Source organism: Zootermopsis nevadensis, unplaced genomic scaffold (genome assembly GCF_977971745.1).
Source record: "Zootermopsis nevadensis isolate Lab colony 2312 unplaced genomic scaffold, Znev_1.0 Znev_ptg000017l, whole genome shotgun sequence".
Lineage (NCBI taxonomy): Eukaryota > Metazoa > Arthropoda > Insecta > Blattodea > Termopsidae > Zootermopsis > Zootermopsis nevadensis.
The window spans coordinates 4854509-4878843 of record NW_028259149.1 but is presented as its reverse complement, the minus strand read 5'-3'; the positions used below and the strand labels follow the sequence as shown (position 1 = coordinate 4878843).

Here is a 24335-nt window from a genome sequence, read left to right as displayed (position 1 = left end):
GGGAACTTAATTTGAAAGAACTTTGTGCTTTGCCCATTGAGCCGGCCGTGTCAGTCCCATTTTGGAGTAGTGGAGTGTCGTGGTTACTGTGTTTATAAAGTAGTGATAAATCTCTAAAAATATTAATCCATGCGATAAACTCGCTGTAGGCGTAGCTGTAAAACAGTTCAGCCAACGTGCGTGACAAATGTGCATTACGTCTGGCAAAGGGTCGCTTCTGTCCCAACATCAATCACTATCCACTGCCCAGTAATGTGATGTCTCGTCAGCTCTAATCAGTAGCTCATAGTCGCTCGCGAAAAAGCGAAACTCAGTGGGCGTCACGAGGGGAAAATATTTGCAAATCCAGTTTGATGGTACTTCAGCCTAATAATATCTACCCTGTGATTTTGGGGGTTATTTAAAAGCATAATAAAACATATTCTTGGTTTCAAAACCTTGCATACCGTGTAGTGTATTGGAATATAAAAATAAGCATACAAACAAAACTGTTTAATTGAATTAATCCCCCCTTTTTGCCACTGATGATGACCTCTTGAGGTCGAAACGCATTTGGCATTAGTGTACTTTATAGTGTAAACAGTTTTGTTTGTATGCTTATTTTTATATTCTTGGTTTCTTCTTTTGAGGAATTGGGCTGTGTTCCTGAAAACGAATTGTGCTTTGTGGAAAGGAACGTGTCTCATGCTTTTAGAACTTTATTCATACAACTGAAACGAGTGTCCTCCGTGTTACTGTGCTACGGCTGGAAACCATGTTTTGAATAGACATAATTATCTGGTAGTGTATGATTACTCGAAGAGAATGGGATGAAAATAAAACATGTTTTATTTGGAACGCATTGTTTAAAGAGAAAGATGAGTTCACTTGAAATGCTTTGTCTAGAGTGAAATGAGATTTGTTTTTGCTTGAATGTTTCTCGCAGATGAAAAGGAATTCTGCTTGGAATGCTTTGTGCGAAAGGTAACGCCAGATTAGGTTAGGTTAGGTTATTTCACGTACGACCTGTTCGTGTTTCTTACCGGTAGAAACAATTGTGTTGATGAAATGAATGAAAATAAATACTAGTACGAATGCCATGGAAGTCAATGGTAACCCTATGTATCACTCGCATTGACAATAAAGAACACTGCATTTTGGTCACTTTGTGTTTTAATGAGTTTCTTATGATTCTCAGAAAAAAACTTCGATCATTTCCTTAAACAGCTTTAGACGCTGGAAACACCGAACTCTGAAAGCACTTGACGATGCAAACACGGGACGTGGGAAACACATGATATTATCACATCCACTGTCTCCATGAATGTCTGCTCTCATATTGTGATGAACCTTGTACGTTTTATGAGATTTTTGTTTGCGAAGTATCCGGCTAACACAGCGCTCTTCTGCCTCGCGCGTCTCAAGATCAAGAACGGGTAAACAGTCTCTTCAGATTCAGTGAGCAGTTGAGCTTATTTTGAAGATTTATTTAAGTTCTGCGTGTTATTCTCTACGGTTTTGAATTGTATGAGAATGTATAAGCTGAAGTTCCCTTCGAAATAAAATTCAGGCTTGTTTTTAAAACGCTTTGAATCAAATGCTTTGACTTCTCCAGCTTCGTATACAGTCTGTTCCTTAGATCTTTTCGATGTATTATATTTATTGAATAGGTTGTTCTAAAATCAAATTCTCACATCTTATTGAACCCAGTCATCAGATTACGTTGTTTCTGCTAATTTATTTATAAGTAAGAAACTGTTCACAGCACGGTACTCGATTTCATAGTAGTTCGTTTACGTTTTTATAATATTGTATTGTTATCTATAATAAATACAGTTGCGAACTACATTAAGCAAGGAGATGACTGTCTTCTGGGGATTTACTCCGTATAGTCCGTGGAGATCTGCAGTGCCATGACAAAAGCACGGAATTGAATCTGACGATGGCCACATTGCTTCGAAACACCTTCAAATGAACAGACACTGAACAGAACTAGGGATAAGAATGTGAAAGACCGAAGCTGAATGTTTCGTGTGTCCGTACTTTATAAAATTTGTATGTGTGTGAACAAGCCAATATTGCCTTACCGTAAATGAAATAGCTTTGTAGGTCACAAGGTTTAACGAAGGACGTATAGGCCTACGCATTTGTGTTTCTAGCAAACAGTAACAGAAGCAAAATAGTCTTAATAAAGTCGGAAGTGGAAACACGCAAATTTATATTAAAGAGGGTTCTTCAGAGTTACGTAATTTTGTCGCATCTAAGTACCGACACCTTTGTCTCAAAGAAAGAATAATGCACGTTGGCCTATTTATTTACGTGTATAATGTATGATTTGGGTAGGCGGATTACTGATCACCTTTTATATTAGTCTTATTATAGGATAATTAGATTCCAAATGAAATATATCAACAAAATATACACAGGCTTTCAAGTACAGTTTTTATAGATCATTCAGAATAAGTAGCTTGATAATTATTTGCATTATTAGCCTTTTATTACGATGTGAGATATGAGGTTGTCACTTCCTTCACGATGACGATGTTGTTCTGGGTTAAGACGCCGTGTACACTTGCAGATGGGTACCAAGGCTGAAAGTAGATAGCATCTTCACAAAACACTGTCAAATGTTACGATGATGAAATCGAGAAGGATGAAATTGAATTAACACGTATGGGGAATTGATAAATGTGCGATTTCATGCAGAAGGTCTTGGCTGTCTGAATAGCTGTCAGTTTCTGAATATCTCTACTTCATTGAGTTGAGGTTTCTTATGAAGTGAAAATTATGAAAAATATATTAAGTACGTTTGTCAACGATGTGCTACAAAACAGGTGCCACGTGTTATTCGACGTTTAGCTTGGAGCGTGTTGTGACAGTAGGTGCGGGGTGGGAGGAGGTTGCAGTGCCCAGGGTGCGTTGGCAGTGTGTCGCAATGCAGACTGCGAGGATACCTTGTGAACTTTTTGTTGTGAGCATCGACTGAAGAGATCCCGGTTGCGTGCCCTGTCACGTCGATGTAGAACCGTGCGTAGGTTGAATCGAAACTGACAGGTATCGTGTCGGAATATTGGGTCTGTTTGTACAGCACTCGCTGTGCAATGTTCTGCAGTAATTCTGGGGTCAGTACGTAAATGCTAGAAAGTGTGTAGAGTAATCGTCTGTCCTGTTCATTATCATCATGAACGATATAACATTATCAACATCAGTATCATCAATATCATTATCACGACCAACCCGTTTAGCAGTAACAGGATAATCTATGACATTTTCAGCCAATCAGCATTATCGTAAATATTACTACATTGTTCATTCGACAACGTCGTTGAGTAAATTACAAATTATAAATTTCAGTAACATCATCTTCATCAGCTATATCATCCGTTTGCAACGAATTTTTATCAAAATTTCTTCATATTATTTTTTTGTCTATAAACCAACTGCGTGCACCATAAATATTATCCGTCACATTTGAGAGGTCACTGCATTGATAAGGGTTTGATACAAAACACGCATAGTTTTTAACACAGTTACAATTTATTACGATACATGTGACATTGTTCCATTTCAATTTTAATGAAAATGTATACATGAAATAACATCAAGGAATAAGAAAAGACATTGATATATATTTTTTTTAATTTTTAAGATATTTTGTGTATGAAAATATAATATGTACAATATCATTATAAAATATATTTAAGCGGGGATATGTACATGTTGAGAAATGTTATGTAGAGACAAGAATCAGAACTTGAAAGTTTCGCATAATGAGTACTCGGTCAGAGTACAGGCAAGTAATAGGCGGTTGAACAGTCTAATATAGCATTAACACATTTTGAACCAAAATATTTTTCATACATTTTTCAGCATTTCTGCTCACTTCATTTCGATCACTTTGCGAAGAACCTGTTAATAATAATAATAATAATAATAACAATAATAATAATTAAAACATTATCTTATGTAACATTTTACACTTTTTCTGGTAATTCGGTATTCATTACTAGGCATCCCTGACAACAGTGTTGTCCTTGTGTACATTATAAATCCCCATATGTTTTTTGAGTACATAGATTCATATTCAGAATATAAGTTACACTTTTAGAATTATTATACGAGATAAGTCACCATCCTTGCAAAGTTAAATCAGTGCTGCGTTATTTTTCTCATAACTTCAAATATTACAGGACGTTTCTTCTCTTGTTTAACAATCTTTCAGTTCAATTATTTTTATTCAGGTAAAACGTTCCAATACACATACAGTGCACACTAAAACAGACTGCTAGAATAACATTACAACTTTATAACCAGAGTTGAGCCCTTTTAGTTAGGGTAATATTCGCATTCTTTGAAATTTGAGCGTTCGGCTTTTCGGTTCATGCATTCATGGAACAAGATAAGAAGCTACGTAATATATTCTTAATTTGAATGTTACGGATTTTAAGATCTGTGATTTTCAGGGCTGAGATGACGATGTTGTTCTGGGTTCGGGCGCCGCGTAGACTCACAAGGGTACGAGTCTACCTGCGAGCCGAAACCCAGAAATCATCGCCAAGTAACAGGCTGTTTTCAAAGATTTTAAATTAACACTTGTGGGCATGTATTAAGCTCTGTTATAGCGTAATTGCCTTTCTGCTATGAAGAAATTTATTAGGATTACAGTAATTTGTATATTTCTTAGCGAATTTGTTTTACGTGTTAAATAATTTAAATCCTTTAAGAGTTACTCAAGGTTTAACTGAGATTTTAAACTTCTCAATAGAAAGGATGTAATTTATTTTACATTCAGTGTTCCGTTCTATCAAAAATGAAAATGGAATTTATTAACTCTATATTATTAAAAATCAGCGAGAAAATATAGTGATGAATATAATTTAATACCAAAGGAAACTGTTGCCCAGAAATATATAACACAGTTTTTTATCTTTCCGAGGAATGCCATCAGATTGAATATATCTTAAATTACATCAGTACACACACAGTCCATCACATAATTTGCTCTTACAAAAGCAAATCTTAGAGTTTTTATAAATTCAACAAAAATATTGGTTAACGCATCCTTTTCATTTCGAAATTAGTATTTGTTAGTTGTAACTACTAGGTTGAACCTTTTGATGACAGTATTAATATATCAAACATCATTTAGGCCCTTTAAATAGGCATAATACAACATGTTTACAAAATGAATACTAGAAGCTTAATCATGTTATTCTTTGAGCTCGTAGAAACATCAGTGTAATGTTTTAAAAGCGTTCGCCATTTTATATTCGTTATTGAAATTTCAGGATAGAATTCATTTCAATACATTTTGGTATATACGTTTGAGGAAAATTTTTTTTTTTGTGAAAAATGAGTAGTATATGCGGCACACAAAGTGACAAACAAGAATTCCACTTACAGAATTTTGTATTAATTGTGTGTGCAACACGACTTAAATTTATGACTCTTTCTTATTCAATTCATAATATTGAAGTTTACTTGCAAAGAATTTGAAAAGAATAGTGTAATAGTATTCTAAGTAAATAGGCCTGTGATTTTTTAACTGAAAGTTGTCAGATCGATACTCGATGTGGACGTTTCGTTTTATTAGTCAGTGAAAGTATCATGGGAATTGTTTTAAATTTTATATTGTATGTTGAGTTCTTTATGAAAATTATTAACGGGAGTTTTTTTTTTGTCAAAGTCACTCACTTTTGTGTTTAATTACGTTCACATAACTAAATTATTTGTTGGCCTCAAGAATATTGCCACTTTTTGGTGGCCGAATTATTGCTTCTTGTATTCATATAACTGAAGTGAAAAGTGTTTAGCCATTCTAATTTTAAAACCTCAGCATATGACTTACACACTCATGCACCATATACATATGGTCTAATATTACAGTAATCTATGCTTATAAGTATAACTTTATTTTGGAATTGGCCTATTTGAGCTGTACATACGTAATTATCAACACTTATGCTCTGTATATGTAACGCGAAAAGAAAATAGAAACATAGAAGCTGTTACCATGTCTCAGACAAAATACAGTTTTATAAGGTAGTGTGTTCCGTATGAGGAAGAAACAATCGATTGGTTTGCAAATTTATATTTCAAGTTTCTTTCAAAGGAAACGTTTGTATTGTTCTATAGTTTTTCGTCAACGTGTATAGCTACCAAGCGTGACTGTAGGTACACAAAAGTGTCGTAATTGTGCTGTGGTGTACGTTATGGGAATATTTTAGATAGGAAACTGCGGATATTTGAGGGAAAGTATTTGCACAAAACAAAACTGAATAACGGAGATTTAACATATGAAGCAGAATTTGAGGTTCTCACTGCGGTAAGCAAGGTGGCTTTCTTTTGGGTTGTAGTGCCATGTAGTCTGGTAGAAGGACTTGTGAGACGTTGGGAAACGTATACCAGATCACAAGGTGTTACAACCCAGACGGCAGCCATGTGCTTTTTAATCAAGATTTAGTCATGAAGATTAGGCGTTGCTTCATATTTAGTACTATTAATGTAAGGAAGTATTCAACTCATGGTCATTAAAATTTGAGAGTGTGATTTAGGCCGACATTTTGAACTGTCGTACAGTGAGGTTATTTGGTGGCTCTGGTAGTAGGACACGAAAACACGGCAATAGGGCATTGTGAAAAGGATAAATATCCTTAACGTACAAAGTATAACTAAAATAATGCAATATTATTTATTGCAGACAAGAAGTCGTCGAATAGAATGAGTTTGAAAATAATTTGCGAAACTAGCCTTTAGTGTATTTTGTGTAGACATGGTTATTCACTTAGAAGTACACTACTCACACAGTCCATATTTCTCTGCCATATCACAGGTACTTTGTCTGCTAGAGTTAAGGTTATGGTAGTGTGTTTAAATATTTTGTGTAATGAATAATATTGTCCGTACTGAGTATACACGAAGCTGAATTTGGATTACTTTTACCTGAAAAGATTGTGTATAGAAAGTTTGAAGAAAATACAATCTCACTTGGAGATCTTTTGTCGTATTGGCTTTGTAGATGGTGAATCGTTACCTTCGATGTTTCCTTCCGCTGCGAAGATTGAGTTAAATACAAAAGAACAGAGTGAAATTTTAATCACATAGAAGCACCCCCTCACCTACAAAATAATGTATCTTACATTTATGTGGCACAAAGATGTTTATTTTTAAAGTAATTTTGAAGCTGCCACAGTCACAGTAGGCCAGTAAGTTAATGCAACCTGAAATGACTTTATATGAAAAAATTATGACGTTGAGACAGAATATCTTTTCACAGTGGTGGCCACTTCGTTTGAAAATGTAATGACACTCTTAGCACCACGGATGCACCAAACGAGTATGCTTTCGTACATTCATAAACACTTGATAATCTCTTAATGCATTATTTTACAATGTAATGTTAGGGCTGTATAATTTCCGCTTCACTTTAATAAGATTTTTAAAATAATTTTTCCTAATTATCGAATAAATTGAAATTTGAGATATATTTTAATAGAAAATTATGGAACGTCAGTGGAAAAAATTGTTATATGTTTCCACTAGATTATACATTAAGACATTTAGATTTTCATTCATCCACGTGGTTTCAGAAACCTGAATGCTTCGCTGCATTTGATTTTTACGACCAACATTCAAATTCGTGTGTACTGCAGGCCAGAACCAGTCCTACAAATATTTTACTATTTAATATGTTTATTATTGTAGTTCAACAACAACCAATAATGACGTTACACGTAACTAACAATCATAGCTTTTTAATATACCGCTAGCATGTGCCAAGACACTGCTATATACATGTTTCTAACGGGTCTTATATACAAATGCTTGACGGAAATACTGAATATTCCTAGCTGCCGTCGGAAGAGACTCGTGAAAATTTGAAAGATAAGAAAAGTACATCCCTTTTGGACGAAACAATGCAATGGAAATAATTAAAGGAATAGAATATTATACGATTTTACTGGGGTTTAGTATTAGTGTGAATCTTATTTCAGGGTGATGGGACGATGCAGATGCACGCTGTTCTGCCGATGTGTCCTAGGTCTTCAAGGGGAAATCTTGAGGATTGAATCTGAAAGTCGGCAATTTAGCCTGCATCTAAGGCATAGCGTGTCATTACTCAGAAACAAAAGCCACATTATAAGTAAATCTGCGTCATTTACTTGTGACATTTGTTATCAGTTCCTGGGATTGCGGACTTCAGTTTGAATTTTACGTAATATCATTGAGTGAAGTTTTCCGTTGCTCGGATTTTTCGGCGACATTTTTGTTATGTATTGGGGTTTACATTTAGTATAATTTGATCATATAATCTGCTCCGTAGGATGTGAGACATGTTTCAAATCAATTGATCACACAACATGAAAATAGAAGCATCATAATGCGATTCTCATGGCAGGGAAGATGTCGATTGTGGTGTTTTGAGTAGTGATGCCACGTGGCCACGGTGAAGTAGGAAGTGAATCTGTCATCACTTCACTGAGACGTTGTAACCACTTACAAGACTACGCAACCCAGAAGACCACCATTGGCAAAAGTAAACAAAATATTTTTATAAAACAGAAAAATGTGTAGGAATCTCTGCTGTGGAATGTTAGTACACGGTTATAATTTGCGCTGCGGTAATATTTAATCGGTAATGCAAGACATTGGCGTGTTGTGGGGTCATTACATTAACGTTGACCAGTATGAATGCGTTTAGAATCGGGCGGCACAATTTTCCGACTCCATAGTTTGTTAGAAGGAGTTTATTTCTGTTCATCAGCGAACAGATGCGCATCTCACGAAACGTTTATAGCTCGGACAAGGTGATCCAACTTACTCACTAAGTCTCAATTTGTAATTATTTGTAATTTATTAAGTACTTGAACCATGTGAGATGCAAATACCACTTCAGTTACTTTAATTGGGGATGGGTTATTCAAATAAATCATTTCATGTTGTAAGCTTCTTTGTCTCAAAATATTTTCCTAATATTGTATTTGGCTCATCATATGTAGGCAGTTTAAACTGAAGTATATAAACCCATCTGTAGCAAACAGTTTTGTTTAAAATCGTACTTTGTAGAGAAATTAGTATGTGACGTAGCTTATACAAATATGAACAATTTTACATTACTCAGTTGAATTGCCTTACATGTTAAAACACGAATATTACATATCTTATATATTGTATACTGACACGTTAAATCTTCTTCTAAAGATAGGTCTATTTTATGTTCTAACAGACAATGATTGTAATTTCAATATACTACATCTTTACTAATATAACGAATTTTATATTCTGTACAAAGTCAGTCTCAAAAGCCTGGATTTTGTTTTAAGTGTGGAATTAGTTAAAAACAGTATGTATAATATTGGTTCTTATGCTTAATCATTTTGCATATTCAATATCGATATTAAAATTGTGTTTCAAATCACATAAATTTTCAATGATCTCCATTATTTTTAATTTACAAATTGTTTATTAGAAGAGGATAATTATCATCCGGCCTGTGTTCTATCGAATACGAGACGGAAGGCTATCAGGCCTGCTTGAGTAGGATTATAAACGTCAGTCATATAAATAACGTGTTGGTTAAAATTGTTTCAGTTGGCCTTAAACGCCGAAAGCTTGCCGAGAATTCGAAAGTGATTGGGATGTGTTTTAAATCTGTTGTGAGCAACATGTAATTAACGTTCCACGTGTCCCAGGTTTACAGCCGTAATATGCGTCTATTATCAGCAAAAAAAAGAAAAAAAAGAGAAGAAGTGTTGTAACACTTTTTCAACGTCTCCTTTTTGACTGTGAATGTACATTTCTGTTTTGACATAATTTATTGCCTCAGTCAGAAAGCAATCTGTAAACCGTTTTCAAAATGGATGTGGCCAAATCGGCAGTGTTGAAAGTTGTAGTGGAAACTGAAATTTTTATACTTGGACCATTGCTGAGAGCTGTCTTGTGCGTCATTGCACGTCGGGGCGTTGAACACAGATAAATTGAGTTTCCAACCCCGCTGACGTCATTGTGTGGGCGAGTAAGAGTGAGGTGGGAGAGGGGGGGAACTCGGTGCTTTGTGAATGGGGGAGACGTGCACTCCGGGTCACGTAGAGCAGAGGACGCGCTAGACGCTCAGCGAGGGCATTTTAATGAGTGGCTGTAGGAAGCCACAAAATTTGCTCCAGTTCAGTTTCTGTTACGTAAAACAATGTGAATCATAAATAATAGCGAATGAAGAGAGATCCCTTTCTGGTTTCTCCATTCTACTTCACTATTTACTTACGAACTATTACTGGGAAATTAATTTTCAGGCAACGTACCTCTAAGTAGCCAAGTGTGATATCTTGGTTATAGCTTAGAAGGGGTTAAAGAAACTATGTATAGTTGGAAAGACCATCTTCATAGAGTGAAAGGGTTGAAGTATGGTCTCTGACACCATCCAGTGATACGAGCATTTTGATGAAGAATGATGTTTACTCATTAAGTTCCGAGAATAAAATACGATAACCGCTGATTATAATTTATAGATGTACCTATCGATCTTTAGTCTCCATTCTTAGTAATTATTTATGTTATGCGATTAAAATTTGAAGGTAGACTGCTTGGAATTTACTGAAGATTTTAAAAGTAATTTTGCCATTATCTAACGAACTGCAATGCATTCTAACTTTGTCTGTCACCAATGTGTGGCAATCTATGTTTGTTTATAATGCATACTCCAGGCTTATAGTAACTAATATTAATCCAAATGTTTTATATATAATTGATATATTCCATATGTGAAATCCTCAAGAATAGTAAATTATTATAGGTTTGGATCTGAAAATGGTAGTCTACAATCAGGAATGAAGCATAAACCTGCAATATTTTGTTTGCTGTCACATTGTATTTTCGGTATTAACAAAATAGAAATAATTTTCTGCTTATTTAAAAATGTAAATTCCTTTTTATATAACCTTGAACCGACAAATTGAATGTTGCTCAGTTTACATTACATAATGAAACTTCAGTATGGCGCAAATAACATTTAAAATTCTTCATTACTTTAAGATATTTAAAGTTTTATCGAAGGTGAAAATGTCGATTGTGGTCTTCTGAGTTGTGACGCCGTGTACTTTTTAAAATCCGCTCTTGACAGCCTGCAGTCCCACATAGCGTCACAGCTCAAACACCACAGTGGCCTTATTCGATTGTTTTGTGATGTTACTTACTGACTTACAAATTCAGATTAACACCAACGCAGAAAATGCTTTACAAGTAGACCAGTCACGTGCTTTCAATTATATTCCCTTCGTGATGCATCATTTTGTGATACCCTGTTCATAATTCATTGGCTTAATTTATCACGTGTAAGTAATCACACTTTGGCCTATCGCGTAAGATTAAGAAAATTGTAGCATAAGATTTATAACCGAATTTTTTTTTAAATTATAGTTGAGTTAAGCAAACGTGGCATCTCAGTGTCTTGTTACCTCACGTGGTTTACAAAACCTCGAAAGATTCAAAATAAATTCATGCAAAGGCCAGAGGATAGAAATATCGCGGTTCGGGTCTTGATGATCAGCTTGCTATTGGCTAACAGCTAGTGTTTTTTATACGTGGCCGCGTAGTTATTTGACGTCAGCTGCCGGCCGTTTAAATGCCAGTATATACGTGTGAGGCTAGGAACTGTGTTTGCTCAGGCTGACACAGTAGATTTGAAATGAGAAAATAACTGTTTTATGCTTGTCGCAAGATATCTCCGAACTTAATTGACTGCTACAGACAACGGAGGGTGGGGAAACGTCTTGGTCCATCCGTTTTACCTTCTCACTATGAGGCAATTCAACCACGAAGATATTTTGCGTCAAGTGTACCAAATATATTTTAAGAATATTTAAATACTTGAATGATGCTGAACGTTCTGTGTTATCTGGTGACGGTATTGTGGTTAGTGGAAAACTTAACAAGTGTATGAATGACTGTAACATCGTGAGAACTCGCGTGAACGACAATAGTTGTTCGTGGCAGTTACTGTGTTAAGTTGATAGATTACTGCATAAACTCAAGAAACACGATGAAAATTTTACAGTCTTTAATTATAAAATTGGCTTATTAATGCTATAAGAACTGAACAGTTTTGATACTGAACGAAATCAATAAATGTGTATTTCAGTACATCGTTTGGGAATATATACAGATTATGGGAATTACATTTTCTTTCTCTGTTAATCACTAATTACCCTAAAACATTATGAATGTTATAAGATAGGATATAGCTGATTATCTTTGTATATAACATCCATTATCTTTGACTTTTTCAAGGACGAAGTCCTTAGGAATTCATCCAGCATTTCTCAGCAACTCCGGTTCATCCGAGGCCTTAATAATGATTGGTCCTCTCCCTGTCTGTCAAGGGTTACGAGACAGGTTGTAACATTGACACTGAACTAGGTTAGACCTTGCACTAACCTTGCACTAACAGGTCTCTGTACCATACTCCATCAGTGCCATCGTCCTCAACTTGTAGCAGTGTCCCCGTGTGGTCGTCGTCGTGTTATGCATTTATACTTCCAGTTTCTTGAGGCCACTCAGTTCTTCTACCAGAGATTCTTCATTACTTACAAACCGTTTCTGAGGCCTAGAGTGGTCATCGTCTTCCGTTTCCTATTTAGATAAAGCGGAAAAATACTGTAAGACAAGAGATTTTTTACCGCGAAGTAAATGTGGAGAGTGGTCTTCTAAATTGCGCCTTATAGCGTTTCAGAGGAACATACTGTCTACATTTTCAGGGCCCAATTCTGGAATGGATGGTTTGGGCGATCTCCTTTTCTGATCCCATCGCTCTGGACAACCCTCTTGGCCTGACAACTCTTCTAACGCAGTGAAAACATCTGATTCCTATCACTCCTTACTTGAACCCTGAAGATGGAGTAACTGTGTTCCTCCGAAACGTTGACACACTGCAGAAGTGCTACAAGGCGTAATAAACCACAACACTGTAGTAAATGTGGTAGGCGTACTGTTACAGTGTCTATGGTCTTGAAATTATAAAGACATTTTAATAAATGTAATGTATCGTATTACATTCATTCTCTTGAAACTTTCGTTGCGTGTACAAAAGGATGATTTTTTATGCTTTAAAACTGTGGAATTGAGCTTTGAGGTTATCACTACGTCAGTGTGAATCCAGGGAATGTCAGTTTGCTGTCGGAAGAGCTGTAAGTGAACACGTAAAACAGCGATTTTCTTACTGACGCATTCCCTCGCAAAGGCCAGTGGTTATCTACATGAGAGCACTCTGGTATGTTTGGCTAATGGATGTAATGGTGATGTAGCCAGTTCAGTTATTCGCCATATAACCATTTCCCATGTTTGGGATGTGCGTGGGTTTGTGTGGCACAGTATTACTTTTTATGACATCAGTAAATTTATGGAACTCCTTCATTACCGAATGCACATTATCTCTGGATGCTAATAATAATAATAATAATAACAATAACAATAACAATAACGAATCTTCATAATTGAAGTTGGATGTATTTTAAATTTAGCTCAGGGTTTTGAAATTGTATCCTCACAAGTTTGGACAATAAGAAATATTAATATAGGGATTGAAGTTACTGAAAATCCCTTTTCTGAGGTGGACTCCATGAGATGCATTCCAGGATCAAATCGGGTAATGACAAAATTATAGAGAATTTGCAGATTAATACTATGAGATGTAGAAGTTCAAGCTACAGAAATTAATGACGGGGAAAATATTGAAAGGATGGAAACAAGCCACACGCTTAACAAAGTCTTGAATTACGGCCAAGTTTCCAGCACGTATTAGAGTTTAATGACACGGCTGTAGTGCGTTCATAAACACCATTTATAATTAACGCTTCGCTTACCAGAACATACATAGAGCAGTTGAGTTGTGTATTTATTAGCCTAAACGATTTTCACGCTTTGGTTAAAGCTGGATTACACCAAATCCAAACAGCCTAAAGAAACACTTTTCAAACTGCAGTTACATTTCATTTCTTTATCATCGTTCTGTTTTTTCTTAAAGCGGCTTTATCTGCGTATGTCCTGCACGCTTATCATAACCAGGCTGCGAATAGTTAACCGAACCCTTATTGTATGTAGTTGCAGACCTGCTGCGAGGGAAGGTAGACATTTTCATGAATGAACCGCTCCCGCAAGCAACCCACTCGATCCTAGGGGATGGGATTTTTGGCAGTCTGCCCGAGCTGTTATTTCTGACGTCATTGCAGTCACACGGTTGGTGCGGGGTACGAGCGGGGGTGGTTTCAGGTTTTATGAATGGAGTGAGTCTAGCTTCCCTTCCATCTGGGGGTGTGAGAGGTATCGAACCCTGTGCTCGGGGGTCTTTCTCATCCCACGCACGTCGAAGCCTTTGTCTGGCTACTTCCGCTCGCAGTGGCAAACGCCATTCATGGGCTGCAACCCACTCCGTCCAGTTTCAGCACATTTCTGCAAGTTCTGGAGATATATAGAACCCGATCGTCTGCAGTAACTTCCTCTTAAAACGTAAAAAAAAGTCAATGAAATCAAGTTCTCAGTTGATTGAAAATAAGCAGAACCTGGTATAATGAACTTTCCTTTATTTGAAGATTTCTGTCTTCTGGGTTGTTGCACTGTGTGGTCTGGTAGTTTCAGAGGTCATACTGCCTCCGTCATCAGGGCGATGAATATATCAATTGGGTGAGTAGGGCCCCACTCACCCAATTGGCATATTCATCGCCCTGATGACGGAGGCAGTACGACCTCTGAAACGTTGGTAAACATCGACCAGACTACACAGCGCAAGAACCCAGAAGACAGAAATCTTCATACTCACCGCTGTGAAAACCTCAAATCTTACATTTCCTTTATTTGTATAATTTTGTGAAAGTTGCATCAGATGTTCGTGAGCTGGAATTGACATTTCTGTACAGATACTGGCTACAGGCTGGAAGACTAGGATTTAATTTCTATCGGGGTGAGACAGAGGGCAGAGCCACCACGCCCGCATCTGTTCACTGGACCTCGCGTATCCCAAAAATTACATCCCACTGTAGTAAGCACCCTCTGATACTCTTCCCCGAGACTTCAGTTAACAATAATATAATCTGAAGAAGCTGCCACTGCTAACCGCAAAATTTGGCAATCCGCGCTCGGAAAGTACACACTGTATAATTAGCGCGGCATCCATTTTGTTATTATTTGTTAGATTATGTCGGCAAAAAAGTCATTTCCAACGCTGCTTTTAGGATTATTATTGAATTCTAATAGATGTTTCCACTTCAACATTGTCACATCATATTAATCCGTAGGGGGCATACTGAATTAAATGACGCCATAATTCAAGCTTGCATCGACCTTAATACCGCACCGTAATTTATAAGCAATGTTAATGTATCGCAGACAGCTGGATGTGCATATATTACCGACCTGTATTTTCTCCTTTGGAAAACAATGTTATAAATCTTGCCTATGGGAATGTTGTGAGGTGCGGACCTACTTCGTATGCAGAAAATATAAACATCAGACATAAATGTTTATATACAGACGATATATAGTTTTGAGACTGATTTCATCTCACAGCCAGCTGTTTGTTGAAATTAATTCTGTCAAAGCGAGTTACTTACTTTGTACATTACTTGTTATAGGAAAAGGTCTAAACGGGGCTTCAAGACAATCTACAACTGCTTTGTAAATCCGTATTTTTCGAGTAAGTTTTGAAGCATGATCTGTAGTGTAAACAATCTCGTGAGATAACCGCTGGGATTTTGCTCAGTGCAAAGGCTGAAGAATCGAACAAGCAGAATTGTTTCTCTTTTAAGTCATATTCGTAACTATTTTATGTAGTGCGTTCACTGCTTGCTGCCTACATTATCAGGGCGGTTGTAGAGGCAGCAAGCACCTCTGAAACGTCGATAAACTTCTGCAGACTACATGGTGCATCAGCCGAGAACATAGGCATCTCGGTACTCACCGCTGTGAGAACCTCAAATATCCCTTAAATCTTCCATACTGATGGCGATCATTTCCAACATTTCTGAGCTGGATATGAAGGCTTTAATTTTCCCGTGATAATTACAGCGCATTTATAAAAAATGCAAATCATTATTATTGGTTTGTTTTTCATTCTCCTTTTTGCTTTCCAGTATTAGCTTCTTGTTTACGGAATTCTGTTTTATCTGCGACGGAAAGTTATTTTATCCCTGGTCAGAAAAATAGCGCCGACATTCAGAAAGTGCATAAAAATAATCTTAGATTAACGAAATTATTGCATTAGATGCGATCGTATTTCCGAGTAAATGTGACGTAATTAAAAATGTAGCACGCTTTACGTGTACCTAAGGGAATGGACAATACGTGGCAGTGATCGATAGGTCATCTCTGTTGACGTCACTCTCTCCCATACGTTTCTACGTCATAACGTATCAATAATTCGCATTATTGACTGTCGCTTGCTGGGAAACGTCTCCACTCGAGCAGGGTATCAGCGTTATTGCAGTGTCTAGGCGGTGTTAGACCGCCATCTCCTAGATACTGGCCTTCGAGAGGTAAAAACCATGGATAAAACGTTCAACTTCAAATGTATTGCAGTTTTGCATACGTGAACACACCTCGTTACGTACTATAACACAGAAAATTAAACATGAAAAAGTGAATAAATCGACCATCCTCACACTGTATTAATTTATTAGCCATTTTAAGAATATCATCCAACCTACACCTAGGTCTCCCATCTAATATAATTTATTTTCGATGTGAAAGATAAATAAACCTGAAACCACATGAATGTGTTATAATTGATTTTAATATTCACTGATATCGAAAATAAAAATACTTGTCAGTATGATGAAGGTGAAAACATGACGTCAGAGTTCTCTATATGCTTAATTAAGCATCGCGTCATGAAGACGTACGGAGGAGTGGAAGTGTAGCTCCAAACATTCTTAATCTCGGCGTTTGAATTGAGTCACTGCCAGTACAAACAGCCGAATCCTGAATAGTCGCTTGATTTTATAGTTTATATTTATTTTATGTTTTACATTAGCGGAACAAATGTCACTACCAATGTATCGAAATGTCAGAAGGTTTTCAGCAAAACAAATCATGTGCACTTAAAGCTGTCAGTAGCAGAAGCGAAAGGGACCGGGATTTTCCGTCGTAAGCAGGTTTCCGCTAAATATAGTTACTCCTGAATTAAATTTTTGTATGCTTATTATGCCCTCTACCGAATACTATAATTTTCCTTCATGAATCTTAAATGGATATAATTTTCAACTGCAAGATGCAAATTGTCTAAGTTTTCCCAGCAGTGCTATAAAGTGTTCTGCAGTTTTTCTTTTGACGTGGTGGTTTGACCGTCAATAAGTAATAATTCATTGAAGATTTCCGTCTTCTGGGTTGTTGCTCTGTGTAGTCTGGTCGATGTTAACCAACGTTTCAGAGGTCATACTGCCTCCGTCATCAGGGCGATGAGTATGAAGATTTCTGTCTTCTGGGTTGTTGCGCTGTGTAGTCTGGTCGATGTTTACCAACGTTTCAGAGGTCATACTGCCTCCGTCATCAGGGCGATAGAAGATTCTGTCTTCTGGTTTGTTGCGCTGTGTAGTCTGGTCGATGTTAACCAACGTTTCAAAGGTCATACTGCCTCCGTCATCAGGGATATTCATCGCCCTGATGACGGAGGCAGTATGACCTCTGAAACGTTGGTAAACATCGACCAGACTACACAGCGCAACAACCCAGAAGACGGAAATCTTCATACTCACCGCTGTGAGAACCTCAAGTCTTACATAATAATTCATTGCAAATCATGCTGTACTTCTCTGGAAACACATAGAAGAGGAATGTGTTTCTTTAAACTAAGGAGTATGGGAACTTAATCATGTGTCACACAGAGTAAATCGACATCGTATCATCACCTACCTTTCGCAGTTCTTTCTCCATGTTCAAGAGCTGCTTGATCGTGCCGTACACGGACGAGGTGCGGTGCGCTGAGGGTAGGCTCCTGGTCAACATCTTATCCATGTCGTGTGCTGTGAACGGGTGTCGAACTGGTGTCGGCGGCCTCAGCAGTGCCACTTCTTTTTGGCCCCTTCTCGAGTCGAAGTCAGGAGCTGAGGTGGTTGTCGCTTCTGCAGGGGTTTGCGTAAGTGAAGAAATTGTTGGAATGGGCGTGGTTATTGGGCTAATGGCTTTAACTTTTTGTGCCGCTGCTGATTTTCGCTGTTCCTGGTACATTTTAGCAACATTTGTGCCTGAGACTGCGATGTCGTTTCCTTTCCTGTCTGAGAAGTTAATAGTGCCTTTCGGAATCCATGTCCCGTACTCGCTGGATTCTTGTTTCTTGTTGTAAGATCTGATGCTCTGGTACAGGGGCTCAGGGTTTCTCTTGTAAGGCATTCCACTGCTCCAGTTGTTTTCAAACCACGGGCCGTTATCGGTGGGGAACCAGATGGGCTCGTAATACTCAGGCCTTTGAGTGTTTTCGACGACAGAACTGTGAGTATACCAAGGTTGATCATGGTTGTTGAACTTGGTTGGTATGGCAGGGTACCAGCTGATAGGACTCTTGCTTAAGTGGTCACTTAATTCCCCACTCTGGTTCTTCTTCACTAGAGATTTGAGTTCTCTGACGTCTTCATCTTCAAGTTCTTCGTCGCTGTTCTGATAGTCACCAGAAATCTGACTTCTACTTTTACCTGTGTCGTACACCGAGGTATCTTGACTTTCGTCGTCTGCGACGGGATATACTGACCCTACGTAAGGAGGATGTCTCAGGACATGGCCACCGTCTGCATCGTTGTACATCTGGCTCATGATGAGGTTCTGTAGGAACGCTGCGTTTACGTCATCCATGCTCTCCCCTTTGGGATGTCTTTGTGAGGCAGCGGTTCCTTCAAACCAAGTCTCTTGGCCGATAGGCAGCGCTTCTTCGCGTTCTTCTCTTTCTTCTTCCTGCTGGATCTCTTCTTGCAGATCGTAAACAGGATCGCTTGCTTCATCATATCCGTAGTAACCATGACGACCATCTCCATAGTAGTAAGGTACCACCGACTGGTATACCGGATATTTCATGTTTCCGTTGTTGGCACTACCTGGAGGGTAGTACGGATAGGTGCTGAAACTTCCTGGATCTTGGACGTAGTAATAGTCGTTGTCAGGGTAATCCTGGGTGTAAGGATAGTTGACGACGGAGTCTGCTGCTGTGTAGTAGGAGGGGGCTGGAGGAATGCCGCGTCCATAGGGAGTCTGGGCACGCGGCTGGGGCTGTTGGTAAGCGTGGAAGTATGGTGCAGCTGGAACTCGATGTGGCAGACCTGCTGAGCGGCCGTAACGTTTGGTTCCGAAGACAGGATAGGCAAAGAAGGTGTCAGGAATCAAAATTAGGACAATGGAAAGGGCAAAAAGGGAAGGCGTGAGAGGAGAACTGGAACCTCTCTTGCAGGAGAACAGCATCTGTAGGCGAAACAGAAGAGAAAGTGTAGATGTTGCCACGGAAACTGGTGGCAATGCACGTGCGGTGCAGTAAATTGCAGGAAGTTTTATTGCAGCCTGAGTCGTCTAGTGCAGTGGTATTCAACCTTTTTTGTTCGCGTACCCCCAGATATAATTTATCTTCAACTTTGTACCCCCAAATTTGTGGGTGTATAATTCAAGTTATACATAGTGTATAATATACATCTAAAATAAATTAAATAAATTACATTACTGATTATTTAGTGTTTATCATAAAATAATATATATATTTTTTAAATTTCAGGTGACCCCTAAGATGTCTTCGCGTACCCCCGGGGGTACGCGTACCCCAGGTTGAAAACCACTGGTCTACAGAACGTGATGGGAGGCTGATTTAACTGATTTTTACGTATCAAACTTTATGGAACAGAGTACGTTTTGAGAAGCTAATAGTCCCACAGCTGATTTATATTATTTTTCGTCTTTCATGGAACTCCGAGGTCTATTGTTATGTTTGCAAGGGTCCACCACTGACTCGTATTCCGAGTCCGATTAATCGAGGCCACAGCCTCCTTCCTACCTCATTATTTTAAGATTGATTGTCGGTATTTTCCTCTTATGTGGCCTTGTATCTCCCACATTGTCTCACTCATTCAGACTTTCCTCTTTAGTTTTGTATACATTTCGTGTATTTGCCATACGTGCTAATGCCCTGTCCCCAATACTCACTTGTTTGGTCGAACATAATATTTGGCGAAGAGTGTACACCATGAATCTCGTCTTTAAGGCTGTTTCTCCCGAATCGTACTCTGAAAGCCAAAGGCTTTTTATAGATCTCGAATGATCTCGTGTGACTTACATTTCACCACGCCCTTGTTTCCTTCTGGCAACCGCTGACATTTGAAAGCTCTGCTCTGTCTTTAAGATGTTCATTATTTTTGTTTTGTCATATGAAAATTTCAGCGATCATTTGTAATATGCAGTAATATAGATAGGCATTAAAAATAAATACTTTTAATAAGCGTTGTACTATTGTGTTGAAATCAGTGTTAATTTTAGACGGGATTAGATAACCGAATCAAAATTGTTGTTAACTTTATCTATCATAAATTTCAATGTGGGTGCAAAGTGTAGAACAGTTCTGAACAGAAGCACTAGATCCTGTCCCCGGGACGTCAGATCGATGCGTGACCCACTTCAACAATTTCCCTTATAATGTAACTCGGCTAGCCCCTGAGGTCTCGTCCCTGCCACAGATTTGCATAATCTAAACAGAGTGACGGAGCCTTCGTGCTATCCGAGTTAGCCCGACTAACACTTTGAATGACCAACAAATGCGAAGTCTTTTGTATTATTTTCGTGGTCCATGCGCTAGAACACAGAAGAAGCAATCGAGATCAAATGCGTCATTATCCGGCTCCTGTCAGCGAGGCGCTCGTCGGGAGCGTTAGCCTCGTCTGTCTTGCTAACAGTGGCGGGCGCTTTGAGCTTCGGGGTTTATAAAAGACAGGAAACATAATTTATAAATGCATCATACCAAGCAAAGATTATTTGACCTCAGCGCATGTAGTTCTTTGCACGAATAAAAAGTTCCTTGGATATTTTCCATCGTCTAGTAAAACAATAAAATAGAAAACGACGTTTCGGAGATGGGCATCTATCTCCGACTTAAGGTACCTACTCTGTTGAACCCAATAGATAGAGCTAATCTCTATATCCGGACACGAAGACGGAGATAGAGCCCCATCTCCGAAACGTCGTTTTCTATTTTATTATTTTACTAGACGATGGAAAATATCCAAGGAACTTCTTATTCAAATAACTCACCATCGTCACGAACTTTTAGATTTGATAGTTCTTTACATGTTTAGATTTACATGGGATAAATTCCATACTTGTTGTCTGTCTGCCTCTATTAAATATATAAATTTCGCTTACGGAACGGCTAATATATAAGTTTTGCTCGTTGGAGGATGTCAATGGATCTGCCTTTACACCGACGTTATGAAACGGCCTTTTTTTGGAAGGTGAGACCTATATTATCAATTGAGACCTCTCGTTCTTAGCACGTACTTAACGTATTATATGATTTGCTGCGGTTCAGAGTTGTACTGGCACCAAAATAGTGTCACAGTACCTAAGCTATAAAGAGGTGGCACTAAGATGATTAGTGCTACTCTAATCATATTCTACGCTCCTGTTGATTTTACATGCGCAGATCCTGGGCAAAATATCCGGGGGATATTGAGAAATGTGCGAACCGAACCGCTGTACTCTGTAGTCGTACGTTATAATTACCAGGCGAACGTTGATTCGCTGATACAGATTTACTGCTCAGCCAACTAAAACACGTCAAATGCGAAAATGTGCATCTTTACATGAGTTCAGTAGTGACAAATGATACTGTTTTTTTATTTTGTTTATAAATGAGATTCAATCTTTAATTTAAGGAAGACCATATGCAATTGATAATGTTTCATAACTAACATTTAAAACATGTCTGTTTTGTATCGACGCCTTGAGAACCTGAAAATTTACCAACAGCTAACAAAATTATATTTATGAATAATACAAATTATTCTTCGAAGTAGACGAGATTTCGTCTGAAATGAAACTAATTGAACCTTCTGAAGTCCAGTGGTAACTATGTGTACCACCTGCTTTGACAGTAATTGTCTCTGTGTTTTATATTAATGAGTTCCATGCGATTCTCGCGATAAACAGCTATTATTTTCTGAAACAGCGTTAATCAGTTAATCTTTGTAACGATGAAGTGCTCTGAGATTTGAACCTGAAATCTCTCATGTACGAAACATGAATGTCGACCACTTATCCTCAGTGTTTCTGACAATCGTTTTAAAATTTGTTTTGTTAACATAATATACAGCCAGAAGGTGTAATATTAAATTTATTTTCGGTTATTGAATCAAGATTTTGTGAAAGGAAACAATACAAAATTGTGCATGTGTTGTTCTTGTTCGTTTAAATATTAATACTTTAAATATTTTTATCATACAGTTTTAATAACAATCTTGAACCTATTTATCTGTTTGACTTATATATGAATATATAACAAATACGAAAGATTCTTTTGGGTATATATGAATAAACTGTGTGCGTTGTAGATTTAAAGTTAACTTCTGGTTTCCAAGCTATTGGACGCGAATGTATTTTCTGAGACGCATTTCGCGTGTGTCACTTTCCTCCACCACACACAAACTAACGAAGCAACACGTTACGAAATGTTATTACGAAAGATTTGTGTCATGAATTCGAGTCCCCCTCCTCCTCGAGTTACAGATATTTTTTCTCGTATTTCTGTGCTGTGTCGCCTTGCCACTGGCCGACTTCCGCGAATGTAATCCTGTCAGATTTCGAATTAAGGATCGGAAAACTGCCCGAAAAGTTCTTCAGAAAGGTCTAGTGGTATGCAGCTTCTACCATGTTATCGCGAATTACTGTACTGTACAGCCACAGATTTTATGAAATTTGTACGACTGCTTGATTTTCCGTTTAGAAGAAATTGTTGCGAATTTACCAACCGATCACTATGATAATTAACACCTCTGCTATCATTAATCATAAAGGCACACAATAAATAAAAAAATTCTACTCTTAGTTTATGCTTTAATACAATCGGTATTATTTCATCGTTTTAAGACGTCTGAAAGCGAAAGTAACGTTTGAATGCAGATTGTGGGATTTTGTATCGCACTTTGTGAATTATTGTTTTTTTTTGTTACAGATTTTTGCTACCATAGTATAAGGAAGTGAAGAGTACTCACTATGATACCCGCGCTGTCTTCACTAGTAGCCGGTCTTCTTCACAGAAATTCAATGACACTGTCAAAAAATGAAACTTTTGTTTTCCCTCAAAAATCTGAAAATCACAGCGGGTTCAAACACCTTGGGGTCCGACTCGTAGTTCGCAGTGTGTTGCAGAAAGTCGTGTTCTAGGCGCATGGATCACTTCTATTTATAAGCCAGTATTCATACACCCCTTCCACCCCCCACTGCTGGAGTTTGAGCCCCCACCACTACCCCTTTCCATCCTACACCCACACGTTCTGAATGAAACCGTAAGCACGGGGAAGGGGGGGGTGACGTGGAGGACGACCAAGAGCCGCGCAAACTGCGACAAAAGTTGTATAATCAAGTATTCCATTTCCTATTGGTACACCGGTTTGTAACCTAGTTTGTGATTGGCTGTTGCAGTCGCAGTTAAGCTTTCAAACATGTTCTATTGATCTCAGACGCGGGATTCCCCTCTCTCCTCGTTAGAAGAGCACTTTGCGCGGGACGCGAATACCCACGAAAATATATGGGGTCTTGTTTCCGGGTGTTCCACTTGGCTCCTCCCGGATTTTTTTTAGTGATTTCTTTTTGTGGCCCACGCTTCTCCCATTCACATCTCTGGCATTGATCCCTGCGTCCCACACGATTCTAAAGTTAATGGTCTCCGTCTGCCAAATTTAGTTCAGTAAACATATGGCACAGATGTACCTGGATTTGTGTTCCATCGCGTGTAGAACATTATTTCAAGTTACCAACTGCGTTTTTCTAAGATCTGGCGAATTACCTGTAAGGTATTTTACGTCGTTTAATTGTGTATTTTAGGAACTCGGTGTTGAAGTATTTGGATACATTTTTATTTATTTTAATATTATATTATATACATGTTTTCTACATGTTTTTATGCATATGTTTTATGTATCAAGGCATGTTGTAAATTAATACAGATGTGCGTAAATTCACAATTGAGTTACAGTCGTTATGTTGAGGCCTTTAGAATAAGCATCTATTTGCTTCTAAACATCAGTATGTTGCAGGGCAGGACAAATATATTATATAATTATACTAACAATAAAACAACTTGTTCGTCATTATCCAAAGTTATAATTTTTTAAACGCGTTTCGGAGACAAACATGTC

At 37.9% G+C, this 24335-nt stretch overlaps 1 protein-coding gene across 1 annotated transcript; it reads right to left on the bottom strand.

The window, feature by feature from the left end:
• Positions 1–3497: 3497 nt before the first annotated feature.
• Positions 3498–23367, bottom strand: LOC110829889 (uncharacterized). The gene is made up of 3 exons (XM_022064076.2): positions 23190–23367; positions 17872–19404; positions 3498–12603 (listed from the first exon to the last, which is right to left on the bottom strand). The coding sequence occupies exons 2-3, from the start codon at positions 19402–19404 to the stop codon at positions 12502–12504; spliced, it is 1635 nt and encodes a 544-aa protein (XP_021919768.2). The 5' UTR covers positions 23190–23367; the 3' UTR covers positions 3498–12501.
• Between the last annotated feature and the right edge of the window lie 968 nt (positions 23368–24335).